Here is a 25,025-nt window from a genome sequence, read left to right as displayed (position 1 = left end):
ATATGGGATTACATGTAGATAGGCAACCAAACACTCGAAGAGAGCCACTACTGGAAGAAAGAGTTCCTTCACTCGAGCTAAACCACCTTGACCTCAAAAGTGGGGGGTAAGTGATGGGAGTAAAACTGACCTTTGGGTAATTGGACGTGTGACATCTGTAGGAGAGTTGTCAACCAACTCACGAGATGGACATCGAAAGCCTAGTGTGACCTTGGGTCGAGGAGAATCACCTCGGGGGTTGTGAGCCCGTCTCGTCGAGAGATGTGTGACCTGAGGAACGAACTGTCTCGAGTCCCCACGAAGTCCTAATCAAATAGCAACCTCATACGACTATTGAGCCAAGGTCCGAGGAAATGGTTTCCACCAAGACGATTTGCTGTCAAAGGCAAACACAGAACTCCACCATGTGTATAGAGAGCGATGATTTGGCAGCCCATGCAGTAGAATTGTTGACACATAAGGCACTCCATCAATCAACTGGTCCCTGGCCCACACCATGCATTCATAACGTGGCACACATGTCATCCAAGCATGCTTCACTCGAGCACTAGGTGGCCAGATCGCATGACAGGTGGCTTGACTGGTCTCCAAATGGTCCTGGCTAAACCCCAGGTGGCCTGACTGATTTCTAGGTGACTTGATAGGGCTTCAAGTGTCTTGGAGCTGAGCTCCAGGTATCCTGGCCAAGCTCTAGGTGTTCAAGGCCAAATACCAGGTGTCTCAAGGTATGACAGATGTCCCACACTTATCTAACACGTACACTCACGATGTGCATTTGAAACCTTTATAAAGGTCAAAATATCATTCAATTCATACTTTATGCTTCATTGAATTCTCACCTACCCCTTGGACAACTGAATGCATTGACTTGATCGTCGGAGTTACAAGCTTGGGATGTCACATCGGGCCCTCTAACCTTCCTTCTTCCTTTGTAGTCAATTTTCGAGCTGCTTCAAGGACCTTGATGACTTTTGATGACATCGATAAGTAGTTACGAATGTCAAATATAATGGGTCAAACCCAATTATTCCGATTAAGAATTAGTTCGGTCCCATGTCTATCTTACAAGAAGTTCAGGACTTGTACATTCTGTCCTCAACCAGACCCGACCTATTGAGAGTGCGGATTTAAATTTCATGTAGTCATCCTATAGGCTACATTTGGTTTGAAGTAAAAGGTAGGGAAATGAAGGGGAATGTCTGGAAACCTTTACAAACTTTGTATAAATTTCTCTAGCTTTCCCTTCCTTTCCCTATATTTTCCTTCAAACCAGCCATAAAGATTGATTCAAATCGGGATTCACCTACATCAATTAATCTGATTCAAAATTTGATCATATCTGTAAGTAGGTCTATTCATTTTTCTGTTTTTTTTTTTTTTGAATTAGCAAATTAAAAATTAAAAAACTAAACATGTATCTATTTAAACTCACTTACAACCAATTCACTTTCCTTTTTAATTGGGAAATTAAATGTAATCACTCCGCTATGGAACATGGGCAATTGGGCATCTTTTAACAACAGCACCTGCAATGCACGTGCAACCCACGTGTCTCTTCTAGTATTTAAGATTTATAATATTTTATGATGTATAATATATAGTACATGTATAAAACATGTTATAATTTATGTAAGTATAAAATATTGTATATACATATATTATGTATCATTTTATAATATTTATACATGCAATATATCATATTATATAAAATAATATATATATATATATATATATTTATGTATATATGAAATACTTTTATGTCAATTATAAATATATTATGGGCTAGGCTAGATTGAAAATGATCATCCCTAGATCTAGGGGTCTTAGATTTGAATTTAATTTGAGTATGTTTTTTTTTATAAAAAAAATTAAAACTAAAAACTGTTAATCCCATCTAACTTATATATACATATTAAAGATATCCAAATTTGAAATAATGAATTTTTAGTTTTAAATTTTATATAATCATATATACCCAGGTATGACGTTGATTAGTATCCTACAACATGCCCAAACGATAGTAAAAAAAAAATAAAAAAACAAATGAACACATTCATGCATGTGCACCCTAGCAATAGAATCTAGAAAACCCTAAGCATAGTCATTTATTTTATTCATAAGTTTATATGAATAAGTATCTATCAATCCGACATTTTTTTGTCCATTATTAGTAGGTGGTATATTTGGTTTTTATTTTTTTAAATTATAAAATATTAAGGATGTGATAGGTGGGTCGAAGCCTTTCCGGTATCATCAATTCATAAAATGGTGGCAAATCATGTGGATTTTGATTGGTCGAAGTTCTTTCGGTATCATATCTTCCTGGTCTTATGTACCTGTTAAATTTTCTTGATAACTTTATTGATACCGGAAAAACTTACCTGTGATTAGACCTGTTTATGGGCCGGGCTCGGGCCGGGCTCGGTCCAGGCTTTGACTCTTTATTAACAGAAAAATGTTAGGCCCGAGCCCGAGCCCGGCCCGACCAACGGGCCTACAACTTGGGCCCGAGCCCGGCCCTGATGAAAAGCCCGAAGCCCAAGCCCGAGCCCGAAGCCCAACCTAATAAAAGAAATTCAAAATTTTCCGACATTTTCTATTTTAATTTAAATGTTTTTTCCCCTATTTAAATGAACAATGGGTCTACAAGTGAATCAATGACCTCAAATCAAAACATTTATTCAAATAGACATCACATAGGGTTTTTACTTAGGTTTAACTATAGGTCGGGCCGAATTTACTTAAGTTTAACTATAAGTCGGGCCGGGCCGGGCTCGGGCCGGGCTATTTTGGCACAGCCCGAGCCTGGCTCGAATTTTATGCGGGCCGGGCTTTTTGGCCCGAGGTTAAGCCCGCGGGCCAAAAATTCTGTTCAAGCCCGTCCGGGGGTCAGGCCACCCGGCCCATGAACAGGTCTACCTGTGATTAAAGCCAACCACACAGATGTGGGCTGCAAATTCACTGCGGGTAGAGAATGGGTAGGAAATTCCATTTAGCCTTGAGGTGACTTCTTTATTTCTAACAGAAGCCTATCAATTGCAGACACTTGAAAAACATGGGGATCTCCGACGCCGGAGAAGTTCTGGATGCAAACTCGGTGAATTACGACCGAATGAAAGAGCTCAAAGCTTTTGATGACTCGAAAGCTGGTGTCAAAGGACTTGTGGATGCTGGGGTGGAAAAGATTCCCCGGATCTTTGTCCGACCACCCCATGAGCTTAACGAGAGCTTGAATACGAATAGTGATGAAGACTTGGAGTTTCCTGTTATAGACCTCCAAGGGTTCGAGGAGGACCCTAGACGAAAGGAGATCGTTGACAGAATTAGGCTTGCGGCAAATACATGGGGTTTCTTTCAGGTGGTCAATCATGGCATCCCCATAAATATCTTGGACGAGATGTGGCAGGGGGTTCACTGGTTCCATGAACAACCCCAGGAGCTGAAGATGGAGCTCTACTCGCGTGAGCTCATGAGACGACTCAAGTACAACAGCAATTTTGATTTGTACAAGTCGACCGCTGCTAACTGGAGAGATACTTTGTTCTGTGTTATGGGTCCTGATCCTCTCGATCCCCATGAATTGCCCGCTGTATGCAGGTAATTGCCTGCTAATTTCCATGGAAATTTTACTAGTTCGACTCGACACGATTGAACTTGCAATTTTTTGAACTGACTTGGTCTAGAAAGTAGAAATTCTTTTTGTACTAATTCCTCACCTCAGTATCAATCAAAAACCATCTTCAGGAGGAATCTGTTTGTGTAATTTGCAGAGATATAACGATCCAATACTCGGAGCAAATTAGGAGATTGGGGATTTTTTATTTGAGCTATTATCAGAGGCTCTTGGTCTCAGGCCTGACTACCTCAAAGACATGGATTGTGCCAAGGGGCATTGATGATGTGCGATCCGGCCGGTCCCAGTTGTCGGTGGCCTTGCCTATGTCGAAATTGGAGATGCCTGAAACAAGGAAGAAAACGGAGACTTCCGGGGAGGAACCTGGTTGGAAGACTCCGAAGCTCAAGTTAGTGCTCTTGAGAAGGCAAGGGAAATGAGGAACTTCAAGACTATAAAGCACAGAAATCACATACCTCTTTCTTTGGGAGATGGGGGCCTTTTATAATTACCCTGTACACTCACTCCCATACCTCTGCCAGATCAGGCATCATCACCTCCGCCAGATCGGGTATCATCATTTCTGCCAGACGCCAGTTCAGGTGTCATAACCTCTGCCAGTTGCCAGTTCGGGTGTCATAGCCTCTGCCAGTTGCCAGTTCGGGTGTCATAGCCTCTGCCAATTTCCAGTTCGGGTGTCATAACCGCCACTGTCCTTGTCAGGGCCGTTTCTGCTACGTCTGAGATGGCGGTGGCAGGTGGCCGTTGGAGGGCGGCTGTCATGTGTCGGACCTCTAATCGGTCAGGCGCGCCGCCTCCGTGTACGGGCTTCCTGGGTGTCGGGTACGGTTGTTCAGTCAGGCGACTTGGAGCCGAAGTGGTGTGCAAGGTGAAGTCTTGAGTTTGGATATGAGTGTGGCCCGAACTGCCCCGGGGTGGGTCAACTTGGGTTTTTGCCCTTTGCGCTCCTTGTAAGGCTCAGGACCTCCAAGGGAGAGCTCGGGTTGCTGGTTCCTTTCTTGGGGGAGCTCGGGACTCCCTTTCTCGGAGCTCGGGTTGTGGGCCCGCTGCCGTGCCGAGCTGGCGCTTCTGGCAGGTCACTCTCAGTTGCTTCCACGTGTTGTGTGGCCAAGGGGTCGGGCCAAATCTTCCTCCATCAATTGCCCCCCACTCCTTGTGCCCGGGGTCTTGACCCGGCGTGGGGAGTTCACGGGATGACGGGTGGATTTGCCTTGTGACGCTTTGGCCTTGGTTTGGAGCTTCTTCGGTCTGACCTGCTTGTGTTTTTGGCCCGATCAGGGTTGGCTTGGTTCGACCAGGGGCCAATCCCAGGTTGCGTGCAGCTCACGCGCGGGCGCCAAACGATTTTAAATTTTCGAATGTCGAAAAATGCGTGCTAAACTGACTTCTCCTCGGGGGGTGCGCAACCAGTTTTGCGGGGAGCCATTGGATGGTTTTGATCTTGGTCGTTGATGCACGAGTACAATGGTTATAAATAGTGGGGGGCCCCTGGTCACTTTCCTTCGCCATTCTTTAGCATTCATTTCTTGAGCTCATGTCCAAGGCTGTCAGCTCGCGTCGTTTTTTGTAGTCCGATAACTTTTCCTGGTGAGTCCTTAGCTCTCTTTTTGATTCAATGTCCAGCTCGGGTAGCTTAGATAGTCTTCTGGGGGGGTCAGATGCTGGTTCTACAAATCGAGCTGCTGCCCCTAACAGCCTTAGTGAGTCCGAGGCGGGGCCCGAAGTAGAGCTCGAGTTCGAGCCCATAGGCCGAGTCACCTCGGGTAGCTTGGCATCCACCTCCCGTCGAGGTCGGGTGCCAGACAAGTTCGGGCCTTCCACTATGACGCCCGAGGGGCTTTGGTCCCTTGTCGCTCAGTACAACTTGCCCGGGGAGTATACTTACATTTTACCCTCGGGCGACTTCCCTTGGGAGCACGGTCCGGACGAGATCGTGATATTCCAGGAGCAGATTGTTGCCGGGCTGCGCCTTCCTTTCCACCCTCTCATCGTCGAGGTCATGAATCACTTCGGCGTTACTGTTGGTCAGCTCCACCCGAACTCTATTCGCAACCTTGTCGGGACCATCTCCCTTTGTTGCGAACACTGCCTTCCCTTGGACCTGGAAATCTTTTCCGCCAATCTTATGCTCAAGAAACAAGCGGGTCCCCTGCTCGGGCGTAGGCGGGCCTACTACTTGTCACCTCGTCCGAGGTTCAAGCTCTTGTACGATCTTCCAAATAAGGTCCCAGCATGGAAGCGAGACTACTTTGTGGTTCGAAGCGCCATGGGATGGCCGTTTCCTACCGAGTGGGGATTGGTTGTTCTTGACCCCGATGCCACGTTAGATGAAGAAACGGTGAAGGGCCTCCAGGACTGGGCCCGGCTTGGACTCAAATGCGAAGTCTACCTGACGGAGGCCAAGCTTATTCAGACCGGTCTGAGTTCGGGTAGGTTTCTTGTTCAGAGGCTTGCTTTTGCTTTGTTTTTATTCCCGTCTTTTGACGCCGAGCTCCTTTTTGCAGGTGTTATGGAGGCAGAGAAGACTCGAGGTGTGAACTTGTTTGATGGTATGAGGAGGAAGCGAGCTGCTAAGCGTGTCCGTGCTGATGCTTCCCGGGTTGCGGAGCCCGAGGCACTTAGAATGGAGCCTCCTAGGGAGCCCGAGGTGGCCCCTCCATTTCAGGAAGCGGCATGGGTCCCCTATGCCGAAACAGCTTATACCCGAGTTGTGCCTTCGGGCTCGGGAAGTCAGGATGAGGTTGGGAGCGTGCTAACGCCGAGCTACACTCTCCGAAAAAGTAAGAAGGCTACTTGCCCTGAGGAGGTCACGGCGTTGGCCGATCTTCCTACGAATCTCATAGGCGCTCGTGCTGCATCTCACGCCATGGTGGTAAGTCGGAGTAGTGTTTTTTTTTACCGAGCTGATTTGTTCTCGTTCTGGCAGGTGAACTCCTCTATCCACGCTTTGGCAATCCAGGCGGAGAGGGTCTTGAAGCGAGCACAAGCTTCCGAAGTGGCTTCCCGTGTTGTGCGGGCCAAGCTAATGAGGTCTTGGAGGGACAAAGAGGCCTTAGGAATGGTGGTGAGACACATGGCGGACCTGAGGCTGGACCTGGAGCATCAGGTCGAGTACCTTCAGGATGATATAGGGAGAAGACAGAGATCTTTTCTCAGGCCGTCGAGGAGGCGAAGGTGAAGGCTGTTAATGATTATATCGCTTCACCGCGCTTTGACGACATGATGGTGGGCTCATACAGAAGGGGTTTCAAAAGGAACACGTACCCCGAGCTTGACATTAGTGCCATAACCACTTCGCACATCACTCCAGAAATGGCTGCTGCGGCTGATGATGACGTGGATTCTGAAGACGAAGCAGGACCTTCGGGTATTGTCGAAGTTCCTTCTAAAGGCGAGGAAGATGTACCTCCAGGCCTGTGAGTTCGTTGCCGTTGTTTTTTTGTTGTTTTGTTTTTTTTTTTGAACACTGTAAAGCAAACATTTAGCAATGAAGTACTTTCTGTTTAAGTGTTGTGCAAATATTCTCCTTTTGCCGAAGTGACTATATTGCTGAGCTGCATGGAATTAGGTCCCCGAAACGAGGGGATTCCTTGAGGCGGGCTAACATAGAAAGGCTATATGCCCGATCTGTTCTCCGCCTGGGTAAAGGAAATATTGGTTCAGTAGGCCTGGCTAGGAGCGTGCTATACACCCCGGGTTTCATACCCGTGCTGCCTGCTCTCTTGGCATTAAAACTTAGTTTTTGTTCATGAGGCCCCGAGGTCATCCTCAACTCGGCGCTTTATCCCTTAGGATTTTTTCCTAGGTTTTTTGCCCATGCCGAAGAGGCGACTGGGTCTTGTAGTGTCGAGGTCTTTGTTACCTCGGTTTTCTGACCCTTAGGCTCTAGGAGCGGCTCACAGTTCGCCCAGTTCGGTGGCTTATAGGTAATATCGCCTTAGGTTGACGATGTTCCAAGCTCGGGGTATTTTTTTTACCCTCCAGGGTCTTGAGATCGTATGCTCCTCTGAGTGCTCGCTTTACTTGGTAGGGTCCTTCCCAATTCGGCCCGAGTTTGCCAACGCCGGGCTCGAGTACCATGACCTTGCGGAGAACCAGGTCGCCGACACGAAAGTTTCGTCTCTTAACTTTGGCGTTGTAGTACCCAGCTACCCTTTGCTGGTATGCCGCGGTCCTGATGTATGCGAGGTCCCTTACCTCGTCAAGTAGGTCGAGGTTGGTACGTAACTCGTCGTTATTAGTATTGTCGCTGTATGCTTCCAACCGAAGTGAGAGGATTTCGATTTCGGTTGGGATGACTGCCTCCGTGCCATAGGTGAGGTTGAAGAGAGTTTCTCCAGTGGCGGTCTTCTCTGTAGTTCGGTATGCTCATAGGACGCTGGGCAGCTCGTCTGCCCATAACCCTTTAGCTCGGTCTAGCCTGGCTTTTAGTCCGTAGAGGATAGCTCTGTTCGTGACTTTTGCCTGACTGTTTGCTTGTGGGTGCGCAACCGACGTGAAGTTTAGCCGGATCCCCATGTCCTGACACCACCCTTGGAATTTGATGTCCTCGAACTGCTTGCCATTGTCAGAGATCAGCACCCGAGGTAGACCGAAGCGGCACACTATGTTCTTCCAGAAGAAGTTTTGGACGTTTCGAGTTGTGATGGTTACGAGAGTTTCAACTTCAACCCACTTGGTGAAGTAGTCTACTGCCACTAGTAGAAACTTCCTTCCTCTTGTTGGTGGCGGGAATGGCCCGGGTAGGTCGATACCTCATTGTGCGAAGGGTTACGGGCTGGTGAGGTACTTGAGGTCGGCGGCGGGCTGGTGGTGAATATTGGCGTGCTTTTGGCACTTCTCGCACTTCCTGACTAGCCCGACGGCGTCTGCTTTCATTGTTGGCCAATAGTACCCCTGTCGTAGTGCTTTTTGGGCGATGACCCTGCCCCCCAGGTGTCCGCCACAGAGGCTTTCATGAATGTCGTCGAGTACGAGCTCGGCTTTGGGAGGTCGCAAGCAGCACAGGTAGGGGAGCGTGTAGGATCTTCGGTACAGCCGTCCGTCTATCATGATGTACTTGGCTACCTGACACTCTACCCTCCTGGCAGCGTTGCAGTCTGCGGGGAGGGTTCCATGTAGCAGGAAGTTTGCGAGTGGATCAATCCAGCTCGGTTTTGCTTGGGCGATAGGAGCGACCTCCTCTGCCCCCCGGAGAATGCTAGGCTGAGGTAAGTCCTCTATGTACACAGTTCTCATGGTGTTGTCACTGGTGCTGGCTAGCCGGGATAGGGCATCGGCCTCAGCATTCTCTGACCTCGGGATTTGCTTGATGAAATGTGACTGGAAGCTAAGCAGAGCCTCTTTTACCTTTGCCAAGTAAACGATCATAGTTAGCTCACGAGCTTCGTATTCCCCTGTAACTTGGTTTACCACAAGCTAGGAATCGCTGCAGATAACTATGTGTTTTGCCTTTACCTCTTGCGCCAGGGCTAGCCCGGCTATCAACGCCTCGTATTCTGCCTCATTGTTGGATCCCACGAACTCGAAGTGTAGCGCGTACTCCAGTTTCGTGCCACTCGGACCGTGGAGAACTACACCAGCTCCGCTGCCCTACTGATTTGAGGAGCCATCTACGTGAAGGATGCAGGGCTCTTCATCCCAGTTCACGCTTGGCCTAACCAGGAGAGATACCGAACTGGGTGCGACCTCACAGGGCTCGAACTCAACCGGCCTGGGAGCGTCGAGCTCACCCGAACTGGGAGCCTCGTGCTTAATCGGGCTGAGGACCTCGGAGCTAAACGTGCATTCTGCAACAAAATCCGCCAAGGCTTGAGCTTTGATAGCGGTTCGTGGCTTGTATTGGAGGTCGTACTCATTGAGTTCGATGGCCCACTTTGTCAATCAACTAGAGACCTCGGGCCTGAGTAATACTTGCCTCAAGGGTTTGTCGGTGAGGACGATGATGGTATGGGCTTGGAAATACGGACGGAGTTTGTGGGCCGCAATGACCAATGCATAGGCTAGCTTTTCTATCTCCGGATATCTTGTTTATGCTCCCTGCAATATTTTACTAACATATTAGATGGGTCGTTGGACTCGATCTGCTTCCTTTACCAGTACCGAACTGACCACTTCGTCGCTTGCCGAGAGGTATAGTTCTAAAACATCGCCCTCTTTGGGCCGGCCAATACTGTGATACTGGCGAGGTATTTTTTGAGCTCGTCAAATGTGAGCTGGCACTTCGGGTTCCACTCGAACCCTTTGCGTTTTATTGCTTTGAAGAAGGGCAGGCAGCAGTCTACTGACTTAGACATGAAACGAGTCAGAGCGGCTATTCTGCCATTTAGCTTCTGAATCTCTTTCACTTTTCGGGGTGGTCTCATATCTAGGATGGCTTTTATCTTGTCCGGGTTTGCCTCAATACCGCGTCGATTGACGGTGTACCCTAGGAACTTACCCAAGGTGACACCGAAGACACACTTGTTTGGATTTAGTTTCATGCTAAATTGACGCAGAATTTGAAAGACAGAATGCAAGTCTTGTATTAATTCATGCAAGAATTGTGTCTTGACGACCATGTCGTCTACATAACATTCTATCTTTGTGCCAATTAAGGGTTGAAATAACTTATTCACAAGCCTTTGAATGGTTGCCCTAGTATTTTTTATTCTGAAGGGCATAACCTTGTAGCAGTACAGGCCGAACTCAGTTATGAAGGCGGTTTTTTCCTTGTCGGACGGGTCCATCTTGATTTGGTTGTAGCCCGAGTAGGCAACCAGAAGCTTAGCAACTCGTGTCCCGAGGTTGTGTCCACTAGGCGGTCAATTTTTGGGAGGGGGAAGCAATCTTTTGGGCAAGCTCGGTTTAGGTGGGTGTAGTCGATGCACATGCACCACTTGCCGTTTGCCTTTTTTACCAAAACAGGGTTGGCCACCTAGCTCGGGTAATGAACTTCCCTTATGAAGTCTGCTACGAGGAGCTTCTCGACCTCCTCATCGACCGTCCTTTAGCGTTTTGGGGCTAGGTTGCGTTTCTTCTATCTAATAGGCCTAACTACAGGGTCAGTATTCAGCTTGTGAGTTATAAGGTCGGGGTTTATACCGGGCATCTCTGCCGCGGACTCTGCAAAAACGTCTAAATTTTGGAGTAAGAAACTTACCAGTTTGGACCTCAAGGGTTCTTCTAGGGATGCTCCGACCTGGAGTAATTTGGCAGGGTCTTCTGCCGAAACAGAGATGGGAACGGTTTCCTCCGTTGGTGCAGCTCGCTCCTCGTTCTGTTCCACCGGTCGCTCCAGTTCGGGGTCGCCGGTTACCTTGGCCTTTCCCTTGAGTGCGGCAACGTAGCACTTATGGGACTCGAGCTGGTCACCCCGCACTACCCCGATGCCGAAGTCTGTTGGGAACTTCATGGCCAAATAGTAAATGGACACCACGACTTTTAAAGCGTGGGTGATTGGCCGACCTACTATGGCATTGTAGGGGGAGGGGGTCGCGACCACCAAGAAATCGTGACTGATTCTTACCGTGCTGGGCCACGTGCCGACTTCCACAGGTACTGTGACCTTTCCCAAGGGTCTGACCTCTTCTTCGCTGAAGCCGACCAGCGGGGTGTTCGCGGGCTTCAAGTCACTCTCTCAGAACTGGAGTTTGTCGAAGGCCGCTTTAAAAAGGATGTCTGCCGAACTGCCGGAGTCAACGAGTATGCACCAGACTTCGGAGTCGTTGATCTTTACCTTTATGACAAGTGCATCGTCGTGGGGGTAGTGGACCCTGTGCACATCGTCTTCGGTGAAGAATATGGGGTCTTTCGTCCTAGGTCGCTTTGGGGGATTTTGTTCTTCTCTGGTGGCCTCCCGGGTTGATGCCCGAGCTGTTGCCGAGGTGCATCCTGCTACGATCGATCCTCCAACGATCACGTGGATTGTTCCCCGAACTGGTCTTTCTTCCGGGGGCTGCTTCTGCGGTTCAGCTGGCCGGCTGCTGGATTCGGGAGCATCTCTGCTGTGCTCTCCCTGCCGACCTGTCTTATTACTGTTATTATTATTATTATTATGCTATACAAAATTTCTTAGGTACCTGCGACGGATAAGTTCTTCTATCTTGTCGCGGAGATTATTACAATGTTCGGTGCTATGACCGTGGTCTCTATGGAAACTGTAGTACAAGTTTTTATTCCTTTCGTTCGGGTTTCCCTTCAGACGAGGTGGCCACTTCACATACGAGACGTCTTTGATCGTCATTAAGATCTTGGCCCGCTTCGCGTTTAAGGGCGTGTAGTCCGTCTGACCCGCTAAGGGAGCTCGGAACGGCTGGCTTGGCTTCGTCCCCCGAGGTGGGTCTTTCTTTCTCTTGTCATATGGGTTGGAGAGTTTGCCTTCCCTCTTCCTTTTTTCGATCCCGCTTTCAGTCCTTTGGTTGATCTCTTCCTCTGTTCTTATGAATTTGTCTGCGAGCTTGAGGAATTCGGCTACGGTCGCGGGCTGGTTGACTACCATGTGCCACCTGAATTCCTTGTGTGTCACACCCGTCTTGGTTGCTGCGAGCTGTACCATGGGGTCTAGGCGTGGTATCTACAAGCACGCGTCATTGAATCGTTTGATATAGCCCCGGATGGACTCTCCTTCCCTCTGGACTATTCTGAGGAGGCTCTCCTCGGTTCGGGGGCACCGCTTGCTAGTAACGAAGTGCACGGTGAAGACTTGCATGAACTGGGTCCAGCTTCTTATTGACCCGGGGGCCAGGTTCCTGTACCAGGTGCGGGCTACTCCCCTGAAGGTGATAGTGAAGGCCACACACATGCAGGACTCACTGGCCCTCGCCAGGTGCATTTGGGACTGGAAAGCATCGATGTGGTCATTGGGGTCAAAGGACCCATCATACTTGTCTAGGGGGGGAGTTTGAAATCTTTGGGCATGGGAACCGCAAGGAGTTCTGATGACAGGGGGGAAGGAACTGAAAGAATATGGGCAACTTTTACCTCGTCCGAGCTTGTTTCTTCTTTACCTCGGAGCTCGGGTAGGATGCGGGTGGTAGTTCGGTGACTTCGCCGGCGTCTTCGTTGCTGAGAAGGCCTGGTATTGGCGCTACTTGCCTTGGTGTTGCCGAGCTCGATCGGCCCGGATTGTTGGTTGTCCGCGGCCAGGATGCCGAATTGGTTCTCTGCGAGTGGGAGCTCGAACTTAGAGTGCCAAGGTGCTGACTTGATCAGCAAAGAGGTTCTTGATCCGCCGACGAGCTACGAGACGGGGGTAGTTAGTCTTTCCCTCCTGCCCGGGACGAGGCCTGGCTCCTGGAGGGGTTCTGAAGTTGGGAGGCTTCCCCTCGGTGAAGGCGCCCGCCCTGAGCGGAGGGCTTGACCGGCTTGGGAGCAGGGTGCCGAGGTGGAAGCTACAGTTGGTTCAGAGGCAGTTGGGGGAACTGCTGTTGGTAGTGATGCTGGGAAATGTGGTGCAACACTTGCTGCTGATAGAGTTGATGTTGCTGGAATTGCTGCATTTGGGCTTGCATTGTCCGCATGCACTGCATCAAGTCATCAAGCTGGTTCTGGCTGGTCGCCAGAGGGACAATAGTTGGTTCGGCGAAAGTTGTCTCGATAGGTAGGGAGGGGGGGGGGGGAACGGGAACATTCACAGGTGCCACCGCACTCGGTGCATTGAGGCTTGGGATTCCGTTCGTCGAGAGGAGGACGGTGAGTTGTCCGATACATACAGCGGTGGGCTGAGGGTGTTCCCCTACAACATTCAAGTCGGCGTTGTGCCTGTTGTTGTTGGAGGAAGCCATGGAAGCTAAGGTTTCTTTGAGAGAGAGAGAGAGAGTTAAAGGTTAGGGGAGGCTTTTTGAAGTCTTCTCACAGACGACGCCAAATGATGATGCGTGATCCGGTCGGTCCTAGCTACCGGTTGCCTTGCCTCTGTCGAAATTGGAGATGCTTGAAACAAGGAAGAAAATAGAGACTTCCGGGGAGGAACCCAATTGGAACACTCCGAAGCTCAAGTTAGTGCTCTTGAGAAGGCAAGGGAAATGAGGAACTTCAAGACCAGAAAGCACAAAAATCACATACCTCATTCTTTGGGAGATGGGGGCCTTTTATAATTACCCTGTACACTCACTCCCATACCTCTGCCAGATCGGGCATCGTCACCTCCGCCAGATTGGGTATCATCATTTCTGCCAGACGCCAGCTCGGGTGTCATAACCTCTGCCAGTTGCCAGTTTGGGTGTCATAGCCTCTGCCAGTTGCCAGTTCGGGTGTCATAGCCTCTGCCAGTTGCCAGTTCGGGTGTCATAACCGCCACTGTCCTTGTTAGGGCCATCTCTGGTACGTCTGAGATGGCGGTGGCAGGTGGCCATTGGAGGGCGGCTGTCATGTGTCGGACCTCTAATCGGTCAGGCGCGCCGCCTCTGTGTACAAGCTTCCTGGGCGTTAGGTACGGTTGTTCAGTCAGGCGACTTGGAGCCGAAGTGGTGTGCGAGGTGAAGTCTTGAGTTCGGATAGGAGTGTGGGCCGAACTGCCCCGGGGTGGGTCAGCTCGGGTTTTTGCCCTTTGCGCTTCTTGTAAGGCTCAGGACCTCCAAGGGAGAGCTCGGATTCTTCCTTGGGGAGCTCGGGTCGCTGGTTCCTTTCTTGGGAGAGGTTGGAACTCCCTTTCTCGAAGCTCGGGTTGTGGGCCCGCTGCCGTGCCGAGCTGACGCTTCTGCCAGGTCACTCTCGATTGCTTCCACGTGTCGCATGGCCAAGGGGTCAGGCCAAATCTTCTTCCATCAAGCATCTCCTTCTATCTCACTATTACCCAGCCTGTCCTGAGCCAGAACTGACAATGGGTACTAGCAGGCACTCTGATCCTGATTTCCTCACTGTTCTTCTGCAGGACCACATCGGTGGTCTCCAAGTTCTTCATCAAAATGAATGGGTAGATGTTCCTCCCGTGCCTGGATCTCTTGTGGTGAACATTGGAGATCTTCTGCAGGTTCTTTCTCTTATCATCAGTCAAGGACTCATAGACTGTATTGAGTCTCGATCAGTGAAGTGATTAATTAATTGGTTTGTTACATTTCTTCTCTCAGGTTATGTCTAATGACAAATTTATAAGCGTTGAGCACAGAGTGTTGGCTAATCGCGTGGGTCCAAGGGTATCTGTGGCATGCTTTTTCACCACACATCTTCATCCTTCCACCAAGGTTTATGGACTCATCAAGGAATTGTTATCAGAAGACAATCCGCCCATATACCGTGAAACATCACTGAAGGACTTCATCAAATACTATGATTCCAAAGGATTCGATGGGATCTCTGCTTTGACGTATTTCAAATTATGAAGTCGGGAAGCCGAGTCTGGAGTCCTGTTTGGTGCATGGTTGACAGAGAAAGAGCTTTCATTCTATTACTGAAAGTTCAGAACTTGGAAAGATTATGACTCAAACAAAGGAAGCTTATGTATGAACTGGAGCCTGGAGGGTTTGTCCTAAAGATTGTAGATGTGTTTTTCTTCTGTTTGAAAGCGGCTTCCAAATGAATTTATGCATACCTAGAAGAGAACATTGATCATGTGCATGTTTGTAGTTTGTCTAGCATAGCTTGTTTTTCAGTTTCTTTGATGAACAGGCTTGATAGTGAAAAAGGGCGTCCATGCTTAATTAGCATCATTTAGTTTAAGCTATGACAAGCTTTTTAGTGTTGAGAGCATCGAGGAGTAGCCAAACATGCTGGTCCAAGAATGTCATTCAAGGCTCTGTCTCTGTAAAGGAAATATCCACCAGCTTCAGTAGAAAAGAACTTGATGGCAGTGCGGTGTTTGGCATCGATGCCGTTGCCATGTCAGAAAAAGAACTTGATGTCTGACATGGCACCACATCAGTGCCATGTCAGAAAAAGCGGTGCCTCAAAAACCGGCCTCATGTTTGGTTTCATTTTTCTATAAAATACTTATGCTGCTCCATACATGTCTTGGAAATCAGGAAGGTATAGTCTCAGGAAATATCAAATTCAACGTTTTCTGAGGTTCCAGCCCCTTACTGCCAATGGTATAATGATGTGGCACCAATGTAGCATTATCTGAAGCGTTGGATAATGTAGACCAATGCTGAAAATGTATATACAACACTCTGGTATCAAACGAAACCAGTATTATTTCCCCAGAAAACATCATATGTGCTCATTGATGCCAAACATAAAAAGGAGCTGTTTTTTGATTTTCAAGCCAACAAAATTGACTCTAAAGCAAGGGCATTGATGCCAAACAGATGACTTTGGTTGACTTAACCTTGGCAAGCTGAAGGCTGAAGCCACAGAGCTAGCAGATAAAAACGAAGCACATGCATGCACAGAAAAGAGCCAGCAGTGCAATATTAAATGTTACTTTAATGGGTTCAACTATGATATGAAAAAGATTCAATATCTGAAAAACTTTTGACCAATCAATTGGAATCATAAACTGGTAGCCAGGTGTAATTTATCAAAATTCATGGATGAATTTTGATTGGTCAAAACTCTTTCCATACAATATCTTTCCTGTATCATAGATTTTCCCCTAATTTAATATAACCTTTATCCATTGGCATTGAATTTCAACAAAAAAGCTATGTTAAATTTTCTATTTATAGTCAACAGTGGTGGAAACATAGGGTGGTTAATGAAGTATTGTTATCTCATCGTCAGTTACATTGGGTTAGTATGTAAAATAATCTGCTATTGAATATAGGATATAATTTCTTTTGACACAAGGATAACATCGATCCGACCTTAGCTCAGTTGGTAGAGCGGAGGACTGTAGTTGGTTGATCCATCAGATAATCCTTAGGTCGCTGGTTCGAATCCGGCAGGTCGGATTTGATTTTTCATTTTTGTCAGCCCTCCATTCCTTGCGGTTCAGACTCCCTGCCAGTTTATTATTATTAGTATTTTATTTATTTTTTTTCGGATCTATGTGGTTACACAACAGGAGTAGCCTATCTTCGGAACCCATAACCCCCACTCCATCTCCATTCTTACCTTTCTTAGGTATCACTTATCTAGAGGTGTAAAGTGGGTGAAAATTTTGGGGGTGTGCTGTGGGGCAGGTTGGGTTGTGCATCGGACCAAAGCAATTTATTTAAAAAAAATCGACAAAAAACTTAATTTTTTAATTTTATATGAATTTTGTGTATATAATTACTTATATATACAATAATTAAATAAATTAGTATAATAAAATAAAAAATATTTTATTAATGTATTATATACTATATATTATTATATAATTATTATTTATATAATATTATATAAATATATACAAAACATATATATAAAACGTATATAAATATATGTAAAAAATATATAAATAATATATATGGGTCGTGTTGGATCGGGTTGTAAGCTGGACCATGCTGGCCCATTGACCTAAAACCTCAGACCCAGCACGGCACGGACCATCGTGACAGGCCTGGCACGGCCCATGGGCTATTGTGCCTTGTCGTGCTGTGCGCGATTTGCATCTCTACACTTATCCGAGTAAGTGATGACTTGAGTAAGTTGAGTCCCAAATAGAATTTAAATGAAAAGGATTAAAATAGTCAAAAATACTCCCACAAGATACATTTACGTGAATAAATTAAACAAAAAAGAACACGGGCAAGTGTACTTAACCCAGGAAAGTAGGTTCTTGAAAAACGAACAGGGTCTTATTTATTTATTTTTATGAGTAAATCTTAAAACCAACAAGGTCTAAGGTCTTATTAGACAATCTCCCCATTCAAGTGAGATATTCGCAATACAAAGTTGCAAATGGCTGTGAAAATGGTGTGAGCAAAGTCTTGTGAGGACTGAATCTGATGCATCCGGTCTCAATATTATTTAGTATGAGCTATTTTACTTTTTATCCTTGACAGAAGTTTGTGTAGGTAACAAGAGCACAACAGCATCCCATAGGTGCCCCACATGCACATCTCAGCATGCATTCCTGTACTTACATTGGGAGATGTTCCCAATACACAGTTGCAATGTGCTGTGAGGCGCCAATCTGAACTCCTAGTCCTAGGTAACAGGTATACAACTTATGTCTAATAACAAGCATGTGTTCACAGGTCGGGTGTGGCTTCTGCTCAATGATCTGTTCGCTTTGGAGGGGTTAATTTTCTGTTTGGTGTTCACAGGTCGGATGTGTAACAGTGCAGCCCATGCTTTGGCTGTAAAAGGTAGGTCAGGTTTGAATGCTGGTTATTATTCTCCAGATTGGCTTGTTCCTTTGATCGTGGTTGAAAGAAGCAATTTGGTGTGTGAAGTTCAGAAACCTCCTTAAAGTTTTTTCATTCTCTGTTTCTGGTTGTTTGGTTCTTTTCTCTCTGTTTCTGTTAATCTTTCTTACCAAAAAAACAAAACAACAAAAAGAGAAGCATGTATTTAGTAAGGACAGTTAACCACTAAAGAATGCCAGTCAAAGTGAGTCTGGATTTCCTGTACTGTGTTTGGGCTTTAACAATCCTACCCACGGGAACCCTACCCACACTTACCGGAAGGACACTACAGTTCTACATTACTACATTAGAACAATCTCCCATGTAGAGTTGACTATTTTATGTGACGTGATATCAACCTCAAACACCTGGTAAAAACAGCATCGGTACCAAAACAACCTTAATCGAGATTGGTTTCGATGCTCACACGATCGTCTCACACCGTTGGTACAGCCTTGCATTGAGAATACTTTTGTACTTGTGAGCACTGAAGCCGATTTCACCTTTGATCCAGATCACCTGCCAACAAGAAACGTTCCAACACCATACCAACATCATCTGATACCACACATCTCATACATGGCAAGTTCCACTTTTGTGGAAGGCTCCAGTTTTACAGTGAAATGTGCAGTATCAGATCATGTTTGTAGGGTGTTGTAACTTGTTCTGTTGGCAGGAGATCCCAACTCCAAATAATGAATGCCCAACGAACAGTATGAAGTTGTAATCAGTGATTTACAACATAACAAGCTCCAAGCAATGTTTTAAAAATCCAAGTTTCGGTCATTTTGTCATTTTGATTGTCAAAATACACAACAGTAAAATCATTGAATATTTTAATAGCAAAAAGAATAGTCAAAGGAGATAAAAAGAGAGTTCTAGGTAGGCATATGGACATTATGCATTCAAGTCGCATACAATGTAAACAAATTACATTAAGAACTTCCTCCCCAAACCAGGGTATTTCAAGAGTAAGGCTGCATTTGGCATTCCTTATTTTTTAAGGACTTATCTCCTTATTGCTGTTAAAAATTTAGTGTCATAGGGGCATTTTAACTTCAAAAAGGAGATAAGTCCTTAAAATAAAGAATGCCAAATGCAGCCTAAATGCTTAACTTAAAAATGATCAACGCCTATTGATGCAATTGCTCCAAAATACGTTTCCTGATTTAATGATAACTTGGATTTTAAAGAATGGGTGGATCCGACCTTGCAAAGTAGAATTTGTAGAAAACTACTAAACCAGAGTCTAAACATGGTCCTAGAGAATGAGATCCACATCTGAGACGGAATGGCAACTACAATAAGAGAGTCCATTATCATCTTGATGCAGTTGAGGTGGTACGAACCAACTGAACTGACTCCCTTTGTGAACTGTAACTATAACCACATGCAAATGAAGAATGGACAGGGCTGGGAAAGGGAATGCAATAAATAGAAACTTCAAGGATGCAGTGAGACCTACCATTAAAGAATGATGGGACTCCAATGGGGCTAACCTAGCTCATAAATATCTAGTCTAAATCCTTGCCACAGATCTGGGTTGAGACTTGAGAGTAGAGTTTCTCCATACAAGCCTTCTGCCCCTTTCTCAATGAACCCAGGCAATGCTTGAGAACATGTGTCATGAAAACAGAGTTCTTGGATTCTCCTAAATGATAAAGTTGTGCCATTGTAGGATGTTGTTTAAATCTAATTTCACCAGTAGAAGATGGGCTAACTGATTCAGAAAACAGATAAGGATGAAGAAATGCATATACGTTTTATAACTCATTATGAGAAGTTGGAAAAGGGGGAGAATTTTGATCATTCTAACATATACATCTTGATCATTCTGACATATACATTTTATAACTCGTTGATAGAGAGGATCATTGAGAATAGAAGCTCTATATGGTCAGAAAAGGACCATCTTATAAATTGATTCTTGATAGAACATATACATCTTTATATCTTGACTGTGCAGTGCCTTGGTGTATATGGGTTCTAACCTCTTAATCTTCTTGTCACTATTAATGATATGCTTCCTTACCTTATTCAGAAATGAAAGGAATCTCGGCATAGTTAGAGATTTCTGACACCGGAATAATGTCTGAACATTCAAGAAAGTTGCTCCATACATTGAGTTAGTGTTCTTCCTATTTGAATTAACAGAATGGCAGGCAAAGAGCGAGTTGCATACAACTGAATGAACTGAAAGAATATGACCAAATCAACAAATAAGAACCAATATTTGGAATGAAGGAAATGCATGTTGAAATAGTGCCATGACATGAAACCACTTTCAAGTCCATGAAGATGGATCCTTTGTGTTTGTGGGGATAACTTGTTTAAAATCCATCACAAAGTACATTGTGTGTGAAAGATCTTTGCAGAAATTGAAGAAATTGAAGAAAATACAAGGAAGATCTTTGCAGTAAGTAATTGCCATTCTTAGATTATTATATTCATGCTTTTCCAGGAGAATAGAAAATCATGAAGTGAGTTTAAAGAGCTAATGCTTGTCCAACAGTGAATCATACAACTTGCTTGATCAATTGTATCAAAGTGAATCCAAAGATCACTAGCGAGGTGAAAAAGGCAGCAACAGGTCATGAGAAATGAAATTTGATAATAACAAAAAAAATGCAGACAACTGCTCAATAATAGCAGGTATCAAAGATAAAATCACCATATGGATGATAAAGTGGCATTTTGCTACAATGCAGTTAATTTCAGTAAGCTAATGGCAAGAATAGGGTCAGATGACAGTTTTTGACTAATGCTTTGGGAACCCACTCTATGGTACAGCTTACCAACAAAACAGAACCTGGTAACATACTGTTCTAAGATGCATGTGATTCTCGATGTTGGCAAGGGTGATACAACTGGATATTTGGTGAAATCCTTTGAAAGGAAAGAAAGAGATCACTTTCTTCATTTCTTTGTATCCTTCCATGGACATCATCACGAGAAAACAGTACCAACCACAAAAATCTAAGTTCGGATACTCCACCAAATAATTTGCAGTGGCTTGGTAAGTGCAAGAAAAAATGGCTTCCCTGTGTTTTAAAAAGAAACAGCAGTTCCTGCTATATTATGAGTAATTAAGCATTGTCAAAATACTAAGCTCTGTGCCAAAAAGATCTGTTGGAGACCACTAAAAAACAGAATAACATCGAATCAGCCTCATCATGGCAGTCGTACACCAGACATTGTAATACGATCCTTTAGGTTAAACAATAAAAACACAATCTCGGTTAAATATAGTTAAACCATGACAGAAATGATTCTATACACAGCTAAAGACAAGATAGCACTAGATAATGAGATCGGATTGGATGAACACATTGGCTGCAGAACAAATGATAACACCCCACACCAGTCTTAAAATACATGGGGCCTGCAGCGGTGGCAATATCATTGGTTCCACAGCCTGTCATACAGCCATCGTGTTAAGCTAATCCAAGTTCCTAGACAATTTCCAAAGCTTAACCATAGTATTGTAAAGCACAACAAATTCTCAGTTTAATTAAGCCTTGTCCCAATTATATGGGGTTGGCTACATGAATGCTGCAAGGCTGGGTAAACTATTTTACAGTTAACTTCTGGCAATAGGTGAACTGGTTTTTTTTTTTTTTTTTTTTTGATAACCAGGAATTTATTCATTTCTTGTAAACAAAGTGTACCAGAAATTTACAAACAGTGGAGAGAATGCCAGCCATCTCTCCCCCTTATATATATATATATCACTTCTAAGCCTATGGTTAATCATTTTTTTTAACATTTCATTCCTATAAACCCATAAAGTGAAGAACTAATCATGTTTGTGGGGTGTGTTTTATAGGAAAAGAGCAGTTTTTCAGTACCAAGCAAAGTTCAAACTGCAGATTAAGCCAAACTCCATTTTTAGAAATCCAACTAGAACTTTCTTTACCTGATCTTGAACAATACCTTTGGGGATGTGTGTTATACCTCCAAGAGATGGGATGAAGAATGCAATTCAAGAAAAGCAAAAGCAAGAAAAAAGAGGCAAATGACCTGGAATATGGGAGAGATGGAGCATGTTAATGAGGAAGATGGATGTAAAACATCATTGTGGATGTGGAGAGAGAACCTATATTGTCAGATTCAGACCAGACCAGACCAGACGTTGGACCAATAAGAACTAGGAACTAGCAGCCAAAATGTTTTTTAGGCTACCTGGTTCTTAAAAATGTTGACTAGGTCAAAATTACCTCAAATACATGTGTAAATACCTCTTATAACCCATAATATTTATTCTTTTGGGTTTTTTACTGATAAAAATTAGATTTAAAAGATAGTCTGGAATTATTTGCTACTTTTTAATTTTATTTCCTCTTACTTTTTTATTTGAGTAAGCCGATCAGAATGGTCAAACTAGTCAGTCAGACTGTTAAAACTGTGACTCAGTGACTGGTACAATTTAAAGTCTTCTCTGAGTCTGACAATATTGGAGAGAACATAGGAAAAGTGCATAACTTCAGTCTCTTGACAGGGTTTAATTTAGTTAGAAGTACTACATGTGGGATTATAGAGCAATGGCTACATGAATTGAATCCGCACCACCAATACACCCTGGTGTGAAGGGAAAAGTGCTTATCATCTTCATCTTTTTTTTTTTTTTTTGATAGATTGCTTATCATCTTCATCTTTTTTTTTTGATGGATCACTTATCATCTTCATCTTTGCAACCTAGATCTATAGCACGTCCAAGAGACCCTATCAAGTATCAGCCAAGTTCTTGTGTCTTGGTTTAGGACCCAAGTGGAACAAGTGAAATATGTCCTATATATGTACCACTATAAATTCCTGTCACTTTTAATTTATCCAAATGTGGACCTCTGAATTGTTCATAATTCGTAAATATTAGTAGATCTTGGAGAGGGATATAAGATCAACATTCCAATGTTACTCTTCATCCAAGATTCTCACCAAATAACAATCACCCTAATAACAAAATCAATTTAAGTGCCAGTATTTTGGAGATTCAATGCCACCTTAATAATGCAAAATCAGTTTGTGGATAATATTTTGATAAATCAGTTTGTGGATAATTAACAATTTGGAAAGAATTGATGATCACCATTGCCCTTTTGGATTTTGATATTCTTATTGATTTTTTTCGTTTGTTTCTTGATTGATAACAGTACTCATGTTGTCTTGCAGAACCAAGTATTCATGTTGTCCTGCAGAAGTAAATATTGCATTCTCAATTGATGGTCCATGAAACCCAATCTTGTTGGGGGAATAGGGGGTGTGTCTGTTTGGTTTTCCTTTTCCTTTTCTTTTTTCTTGGTTTTTCTCAGTATAAATTACTAAGTGTGACTCACAAATTAAATTAATATGTCAAAGAATAATGTGCATCTCATGGAATATAAAACCTGAAAATACAACTCAAATTCAAAATATTTAATGCTTTAATGACAAAACAGGTCAATAGCTTGCTCTATTGATACTTAAATTATCAAATGTATGATACAGAACTTAAAAGTCAAAAAACAGTAAAATCATCTAATGGCGCTTACATTTGTAATGGAACAACATAAAGATTCAGAATTCCCACTAGCATCTCTTCAGAAGTGTCATTGTTGGACTTATATCCAACCATTATTCACTTAACCTTGATTCCAATCACAAATCAAAGTCAGAACCTTCTTTATATTGCTTTCTCCTTTCTATGCTAGTATCACTCCCAATCCTCATCTTGCAACTGGTCATCGGTTTCTTCCTTAGGTGGCCTAACCACCAAAACCACACTCCCCAAACACTCCTTCACCCCTAACTTTTTCAAATTTGTCCCTCTCTCCACCTTTAAACCATCACTACCACCTTCTTTAGAACCAACCAAATAAAACCCACCTTCAGCCACCACCTCCCTTGTCCTTCTGTCGGCCACCACCAGAATGGCCTCTTCCTTGTACCACCTATTTACCTTCCAAGGCAGGACCCTAGCATCCGGAAACGCAACCACCACTCCTCTTCCCAACCCCACCACAGGCTCCCAACCCGGCAACACCACCCACCTCCTCCATCCTTTCTCCGCAACCACAACTCCGAACTCCCCTTCGCTCCTACACTCTCCAGGCGCTTCCTCCACCGCTCTCGCCCCTTCTGTTGCTCCACAGACCGGCAATACCACCACAGACGTTGCCTCCGCAACCTCTCCGATCTTCATCCTCACCACCGGAACCCTAATTCCAACCCCAATTTCCCCATCTGTCCCTTCTTCCCGACCCGATTTTCCTTCCAATTCATCTAAAATTTTCGCTTTCGCCTTCTCAGATTCCACTACCTCCAGTGCACGTTCCAATGCAGATGTCCGCTGTTCCGACGGATTTCGGTGCTCTCTGCTTTGCCTATAATACATAAAAGAGAGGCAATCACCGGGGAGAGAGTAAGTAAAGCTGTCCCACCTTTCATCCCCGCGTCGGCGTGGGAAATCCTTCATAGCCCGGGCGAGCTCCTGGGCTCCACGGGGGTCGAGGCGATTAAGGACGATGTAACGGGCAGCAGCAGCGCGTTGAGCGGCACTAAGGAGGCGAATCTCATAGAGGAGCTCAGCACCGCCGGTATCGAAGAAGGAGAGCGTTTCCGGCTCGATCTTGGATTGAACAAGGGAATCGCGGACTTGGGCAGCAACGACAAGCCGGTTCTGCTCAACACCGGAGATGCCGGTGGCCTCTTCGATGGAGGACGGTGAGAAGCCTTCTTGGGAGAGGGAAGGGATGAGTGGGGCGTACTCAAACCAGAGGCCTAAGCGATTTTGAAGAATTTCGAGGCGGCCATTGGTATCGAGGGAGCGGAACTGAGAGGGGAGAGGGGAGGGAGGTGGGCGAAAAGGTTGGTAGACTTGGTTCGAAGGGGTGGAGCTGCCAGTGGAAGTAGCAGAGGCTGAGATGGTGGTGGGTTTGAAGAGGGGTTTGGGAAGGAGGGTGCATGACTTAAGCAGGCGGAGATGGGGATGTGGGTTGAGAAATGGAGAGGGTTGGAACTTGGCTTCGAAGAGGGAGAGTGGTTTAGGTGGGTTTAGGAAGAGCATGATATTGGACTGTGGTCTGGTGTAGACTGTTGATGGCGTGCAAGTTGCGACTGAGAACTGTGAAGGCGCAGATCAGCAGATGGTGGAGTCGGGTATAAAGAGTGGCAGGAGAGCCTTATCTGTTAGTTTTTATTTTTGGAAAAGTCCATCAAACCTC

The 25,025-nt window shown here is 45.2% G+C and overlaps 2 protein-coding genes and 1 non-coding gene across 6 annotated transcripts; 2 read left to right on the top strand and 1 right to left on the bottom strand.

Moving 5' to 3' along the window:
• The first annotated feature begins 2,961 nt into the window (after nt 1-2,961).
• Nucleotides 2,962-14,819, top strand: LOC104610052 (1-aminocyclopropane-1-carboxylate oxidase homolog). 3 transcript variants are annotated; one of them, XM_088895000.1, is made up of 3 exons: nt 2,962-3,597; nt 14,487-14,585; nt 14,683-14,718. In XM_088895000.1, the coding sequence occupies exons 1-2, from the start codon at nt 3,056-3,058 to the stop codon at nt 14,530-14,532; spliced, it is 588 nt and encodes a 195-aa protein (XP_088751126.1). In that variant the 5' UTR covers nt 2,962-3,055; the 3' UTR covers nt 14,533-14,585; nt 14,683-14,718. The 3 variants fall into 3 exon arrangements, with proteins under 3 accessions (XP_088751126.1, XP_088751127.1, XP_088751125.1); XM_088894999.1 differs by lacking the exons at nt 14,487-14,585; nt 14,683-14,718 and adding exons at nt 3,771-6,063; nt 6,139-14,325 and having other exon boundaries at nt 3,457-3,597; XM_088895001.1 differs by lacking the exon at nt 14,487-14,585 and having other exon boundaries at nt 14,683-14,819.
• A 1,532-nt stretch (nt 14,820-16,351) lies between these two features.
• On the top strand, nt 16,352-16,443 carry TRNAY-GUA (transfer RNA tyrosine (anticodon GUA)). Its single transcript is given in 2 exon segments — nt 16,352-16,388; nt 16,408-16,443. It is a non-coding gene; the product is annotated as a tRNA-Tyr (tRNA).
• A 3,264-nt stretch (nt 16,444-19,707) lies between these two features.
• LOC104610049 (rubisco accumulation factor 1.1, chloroplastic-like) lies at nt 19,708-25,019 on the bottom strand. 2 transcript variants are annotated; one of them, XR_016080518.1, is made up of 2 exons: nt 23,355-25,019; nt 19,708-20,019 (listed from the first exon to the last, which is right to left on the bottom strand). XR_016080518.1 is itself a non-coding variant. In XM_010276513.3 (1 exon), exon 1 carries the CDS (start codon nt 24,866-24,868, stop codon nt 23,516-23,518), a length of 1,353 nt encoding a protein of 450 aa, XP_010274815.1. In that variant the 5' UTR covers nt 24,869-25,019; the 3' UTR covers nt 23,193-23,515. The 2 variants fall into 2 exon arrangements, 1 of the variants encoding a protein (XP_010274815.1); XM_010276513.3 differs by lacking the exon at nt 19,708-20,019 and having other exon boundaries at nt 23,193-25,019.
• Between the last annotated feature and the right edge of the window lie 6 nt (nt 25,020-25,025).

Source organism: Nelumbo nucifera, chromosome 1 (genome assembly GCF_055504915.1).
Source record: "Nelumbo nucifera cultivar China Antique chromosome 1, China Antique-T2T, whole genome shotgun sequence".
NCBI classification, from domain to species: Eukaryota; Viridiplantae; Streptophyta; class Magnoliopsida; order Proteales; family Nelumbonaceae; genus Nelumbo; species Nelumbo nucifera.
This window is presented reverse-complemented; position numbering and strand designations above follow the sequence as displayed.

Excerpts from the sequence above, each read along its gene's own strand:
- LOC104610049 (XM_010276513.3), bottom strand. The coding sequence starts at position 24,868 with ATGCTCTTCCTAAACCCACCTAAACCACTCTCCCTCTTCGAAGCCAAG.
- LOC104610052 (XM_088894999.1), top strand. The coding sequence starts at position 5,250 with ATGTCCAGCTCGGGTAGCTTAGATAGTCTTCTGGGGGGGTCAGATGCT. Across the intron at positions 6,064-6,138 it reads TCAGACCGGTCTGAGTTCGG|GTGTTATGGAGGCAGAGAAG; the intron begins GTAGGTTTCTTG and ends TCCTTTTTGCAG.